Genomic DNA, 5,693 nt, shown 5'->3' on the forward strand with positions numbered 1-5,693 from the left:
GACATATTATAAGCTCTGCTTTTCCCTAAGCGGTCTAAAGTAAGATCGGCCATCTACTTGAGGTGGAGTGAAAGGTACCTAGCAACTCCGGTTGTGTATAGGTCATTCGAACTTCAGCGGTTTATCAGCAACTGCGGAGCAATCGTTTGAGACGAAGACAGTACGTGAGCACAATCATCGTCAAACAAGGCAAAAGTATTACCTAACTCAAAGGTACAGGCACACCAGCAACAACAGAGAATGAAGGTTAGAACCGTCTAGGGTTCAACACCGGGGCTTGCTAATTATTCTCTGAAGAAGATCTTTTTTCCCAGCTCGAACACTTTTTACCCATGCAACTCGGCTGAACTTGCTTGTGAAGCTTATAGTGACTTTGACTATATTTACCCACCTCACTCTTTCCCCTGTACTTCCAACATTTCCCAGAGCTACAGAGCACACAGTGATCAAGATCAGCTGTATTGTGAGAGAGAGAGAGAGAGAGAGAGAGAGAGATGAACTTCGGCGGCTTCACACCTATAGGTCTCCGGTTCCAGCCCTCCGAGGAAGAGATGCTGAGTCACTACTTGGAGAACAAGAATCAGCGCAAGGACTCCCAGTTCACGGCCAATATCATCCCTGAGATCAATGTCTTGAAGCACGAGCCTCACGACATACCAGGTACGTACTCCGAGCTGGCCATCATCTATCTATGCCCTTGCTCGTTTCTTCTATATGTTATGCTTGTAGATTTGTTGGAAAAAATGGTTTGGATAATCCATTTTAAATCAAATTTTAATTAATTAATTAAATTAAGTTAAACTTAAAATTAATAAAAGATGAACATATATTTGAATTTTCCATAATGAGGGCTATAAGGTCATATGTTTATTTGTGTAATTTGATTAGTCTGTGAATAAGAAATTGTCACACAAAGATAATTAATTAGAATGAGAGAAAGTGTTTGTCCTACGTTAGAAAGAAAAGTGTTGAAAATTATTTAATATAGAATCCATCGTTTATGGGTTGTAAAGTGTGTAAGCCTCTTTATACCCTCTCGCGCACGTTCAAGAGGTGCAAATCTTGGGTTGCAAGGAACTCGTGTATGTCCGCGCGACCTGCGGATACGAATGTAACATCGAATTGGGGGTCGGAATCTATGAAGCATGGATACGTCAAAATTTGGGTATGTGTGTATTGTACCCATGTCAGATACGGGTACAGGTGGATGTACGGTTTGGATATGCCATATACTCTTATCCATGGATGAAAAAACGTATCCTAACTATGAAGTGTAAAGTCAACTCAGCGGATACGGTCCGAATACAATTTGGACACGTTTTAGGGTAAAATCGATGTTGATGTCTCTTCACTCCTCTTCAAACCTTACCAACTGCCAGGGTTCCATTGAAGCCCTTTTAGTCTACATCCCGTCTTCCAGAAAACATGATTTTGACGGAAAATGAATTGGATTCAGGTTCTAATTCTATAGATATTGGAAAAAAAAAGAATTCGAATCAAGATATTGAGGCTGAGCTTACCAATATGAAATCGAAGAGGCATGTTGAACTTCCATGGCGCTGTTTAGAAGAAAGAGTAGGACGGTGGCGACGAGGTGGTATTGAACCCAGAGAAGTAAAACTCAAAGTTAGACTCCAATTTGACAAATTGAAGGAAGAATCAATTTAATAATCAAAGAGGAGAATTGGGTTAAACCAAATTCGAAGATATGGAGGCTAAATAGAGCTCAACGTAGGCGTTGCAGCTCCAACAGTTCTCCATTGTTTCAACTTCAATCCAGAAGAAAACTGCTTAAGTTGCTTGATCGAAGAGTATGGTTATGCAGAGAAAAGAGAGGCGAACAAATTGATGGAGATGCATTTCACAGGCCTCACCGGACGACGGCGCCAGATGATGATGAAGATTTTGGTGGTGGCGGTCTTGGTGAGAGAAAAGAGAAAAAGAAAGAGATTGAGGTCTCGAGAAGAAGAAAGAGATGGGAGACTAAACAGAATTAAAAGGAAGGGAATTGGGCCTAAGCTTTGGGCTCGGGTTATGGACTGAAAGAGAGATGAATTCGGCTTCTCCAAAGCACTAGCAACTCTAGAAAATTGATGGATTTTAGGTGTTATAATTGCTTCTTTGTTATTAAATTCTAGAATTTAATATATATATATATATATTAAATATTAATGTATAAAACGTATCCAAGACACTACATATTAGAAAAAATGTATCACTGTATCATGCCGTACCCGTATCTGCGTCCCGTACATGTATTGGTGCATCATAGGTCGAAATGCAGATTTTTTTTGCATTTTTGAAAATTCCTTTTGGATATTTCGCCTTCTCTTAACTGTTCAAATTATGTAACAGCAGGAATGTTATGGAGGAGATTTGTAACAGAAAACGTTTTTGTATTCATTAACTATAACCATTCTCTTTGAATTACAACAACCATCTTATTCATGACAGATTGCAAATCCTCATTGTATAAATAACCATCATCTTTTCATTGTAAAATCATTACAAACACAATCAGCTCTCCCTCTTTCTCAAACTGTTCTTAGCTTTTCTCTGGTGATAGAAAGAGGTACTTTTCGAGTTCGTTGAGAGTTCTAGTTAGTAGTGCAACTTCCTAAAATTGTTTAGACGTTATATGGGAGACAAGTGCCAAGCATCCTTGCACCGGTAGAGGAAGCGTAAACGTCTTAAGGACAGTGTGGTATCACACACATCTCAACTAGTTCTTCAATCATCAATCGTTTGGTATTTTAGTTGAGTTCATATTGAATTTTTTTCGTGTTCTTCGTTATTAGAATTTCATGTTCTGTTTCTGTTTTATAAATATTTTATAATTCAGTTTATTAAATTATATACGCAATATATCACTGATTTTCTAACAAGATTTACCAAACCATGCATCAAGTGTATGTATATTAGCTCTGATTCAGAGACACATTCATAGGATGTGCATGTATGTACGTGCATGTGTTTTTGCCTATATATAATCTGGTAAAGGTCGAGACTTGAGTTGGGTTGCGATTTTACAGCACTGGTGTTCGCAATGGCGGGGTTTCTGGAAAGGGAGTGGTTCACAATGGCGGACTCTCCGGGCATGGCGTGGCACTTCTTCAGTCCAAGAGTTTTTAAGCACAGCAAAAGCAAGAGCAAGAAACAAAGCACTCTGATCAACAGGACTACAGGGGAAGGCAACTGGAAGAAGCAAGGCAATGACTACAGAATCACTGGGGCCAATTCTAATAAGCAGATCGGGGGGAAGAGGATCTTGACCTTCTACCATTCGGAAAAGGGCAAGACTGACTGGGTTATACATGAGTATTATCTCACTGATGCCGATTCTGGTCAGCAGATTGGGGACTATGTTCTCTGTCGCTTGCAGAACAACCAATTGAAGAACAACCGCTCGAAGAAGATATCGAGCAAGTCTAATCATGATCAGCATACTCCGGGAGGTAAGCCTAGTAGCGGTAACTGCAGTATGGCCCCCGGCGTTGACGATCAAGCATCCAAAGAGATGAGAAATGTTCTTCCAACTCCCCATGGCGATGCTGATGAATCTGAACATGATGGCTGTAGCTGCAATATGGCCATTAATTTTAAAAATCAAGCGTCCAAACGGCTGGAAGATATTCTTCCCATTTCTAATGGCATTCATGATGACACTGAGGATGGTGGTAACAGCTGCCACATCGCCTCTGGTTTCAAATATGGAGGTACCGAATATGGTAAGCTTACAGAAGCGGAAGAATACCAGGCATTCGTGGTGCTGACAGATGCTGTTTGTGAATCTGATGGCAATGAGAAAGAACTTAAAGGCTTGCAAACTGATTCTTGTCATATAGATAAGAATGACCTTTCGGCCTCTCTTGAAGGTCAATCTGATAGCTATAATTCACCTGATTCTGAGATGGTTGAAGGGGTGAGAACAAACATACTTTTGTTGATTCTCCCATGAATTTTTTCAATTTGAAAGCATAAGATGTATATTGAAAATGTCACCTAACACTGTCTTGTGTTTCTTGATCTAACAGCTACTTCATGAGCCAGAAAACCTGGTCTTACTCCATCTGCCTTTGTCACCTCAACTGCAGTCACCAATGTACACAAAGCCGGGAAATTCCCTGTTCCTTGATGAGGAATGTCGTAAGAGGAAATATCCATTTGGAGATAGTGACCCTTCTCTTACGAAGAAGAATCATATTGATGAAATAGGCTCTGAACATGATGGTTCAGATGGGATTTCAGAGGTTAGAAAAGGAAGCATATACTCTTTAACCCTATCTAATTTGAATTTTTAAATATGCAGCAGCACAAGAAGTGTACACAAACTTAACTATTTCTTCCTACATTTGTTAATTCAGGGATATTCTCAAGGAGAGCATCTGGGGTCTGTACCATTTCAGTCACAGAACCGATTATCAATAAACAGAGAACCGAGAGATTTTCCCCATGACAATAATTTTATTGAATGGGATGATTTGGAACCTTTATTTGAAGGTTTTGACTCTTCTCTCGCAAAGTTCTCAGATACAATTATTGATGGAGGTATTAGTGACAAAAACATCGAAAAAATGCAACGACGAACGATTGTTCTGCATTAGCCATTGGAGCTACACTCCAATGTAGCTAGTCTAACTTTGTTTCTAGGAGAATATCATAGTAGTTATCAGTAATAATGTGTCTCTAAGTCACATTATTACAGATGATGATATTCTCCTTCAAATGGTTCAAAGATCTCCAAGTATATGAAATGCTCAGCTGTGTTGATTGACATACAATCACAGCTTTTCTGCATTTCTTGCAATGGAGGCTTTGGAAACCTCTTAGTCGTTTTGGCTATAGATACAACTCAGGACAGCTGAACTGTACCTGTTCTTTTTTTTTCTTTTTTCTTTTTTCCGGAGGGGAGGTGTTGCTGTGTTGCAGCATCTGGTTGGAATGCCATAATGTACCCCTTTTTGAATGAAATAACTCCAGGTCTGTTCTCATAAGCAGTTCTGAGGAACTGCTGGACATCTTGGGCTTTGTCCTTAAATGAAGTGATTCATTTTCCCAAAAAAAAAAAAAGCAGTTCCTCCAAGGTGGAGCTTCCTGTGTTAAACATAACTAGTTTACTACCGATATCCATTCCTCGTATCGTCTTGTCACAATAAGTAGTTAAGTACTAACATTCCTTACTCTGATCAAACATCGTATCCACAGTTGTACCAGTAATGTTTTCCTCATATCCATCCATAATTTTCAATTGTCCTAGGTTAAAGGACAATTAAGTATCCTTATCCATTTCTTCATTTCTTCTTCTCCAGTACTGGATACTCCAGTATCACCAGCAGTCATACAGAGTCTGCAATTAGAATTAGTGTGTCCCTAAGATCAAAGGACATATGCAAACATCAATATCATCTAATACTGATGAAAACACATAATTTGAAAATGGGAGGTGCTCCTAGAAGAATCCGACTGAAGATCAGCAGCACAAAGCCGAGGTGAGATAATCAATTTGATCACACTAAAGAATCTTTCTCTCATATTAAATAAAATTTTATGCTAAATCATTGAGGCTATTTTCTGCATTCTTTGACTAAATCTGGTTTCTGTTTACAGATCAATGAAGATGCAGAGGCATTATGTTGCTATTTTATCTTGCAAAAGAACTGCGAGTTCTGGGAGCAGACAACAGTTCTAGAGCT

At 39.2% G+C, this 5,693-nt stretch overlaps 1 protein-coding gene across 1 annotated transcript; it reads left to right on the plus strand.

Moving 5' to 3' along the window:
• The first annotated feature begins 494 nt into the window (after window positions 1-494).
• On the plus strand, window positions 495-4,604 carry LOC126804166 (uncharacterized). The gene is made up of 4 exons (XM_050531945.1): window positions 495-660; window positions 3,033-3,922; window positions 4,035-4,250; window positions 4,365-4,604. Exons 1-4 carry the CDS (start codon window positions 495-497, stop codon window positions 4,602-4,604), a joined length of 1,512 nt encoding a protein of 503 aa, XP_050387902.1.
• The last annotated feature ends 1,089 nt before the right edge of the window (window positions 4,605-5,693 follow it).

This window comes from Argentina anserina, chromosome 1 (assembly GCF_933775445.1).
Source record: "Argentina anserina chromosome 1, drPotAnse1.1, whole genome shotgun sequence".
Taxonomy (NCBI): domain Eukaryota; kingdom Viridiplantae; phylum Streptophyta; class Magnoliopsida; order Rosales; family Rosaceae; genus Argentina; species Argentina anserina.

Excerpts from the sequence above, each read along its gene's own strand:
- LOC126804166 (XM_050531945.1), top strand. The coding sequence starts at position 495 with ATGAACTTCGGCGGCTTCACACCTATAGGTCTCCGGTTCCAGCCCTCC. Across the intron at positions 661-3,032 it reads CGAGCCTCACGACATACCAG|CACTGGTGTTCGCAATGGCG; the intron begins GTACGTACTCCG and ends GCGATTTTACAG. Across the intron at positions 3,923-4,034 it reads ATTCTGAGATGGTTGAAGGG|CTACTTCATGAGCCAGAAAA; the intron begins GTGAGAACAAAC and ends TTGATCTAACAG.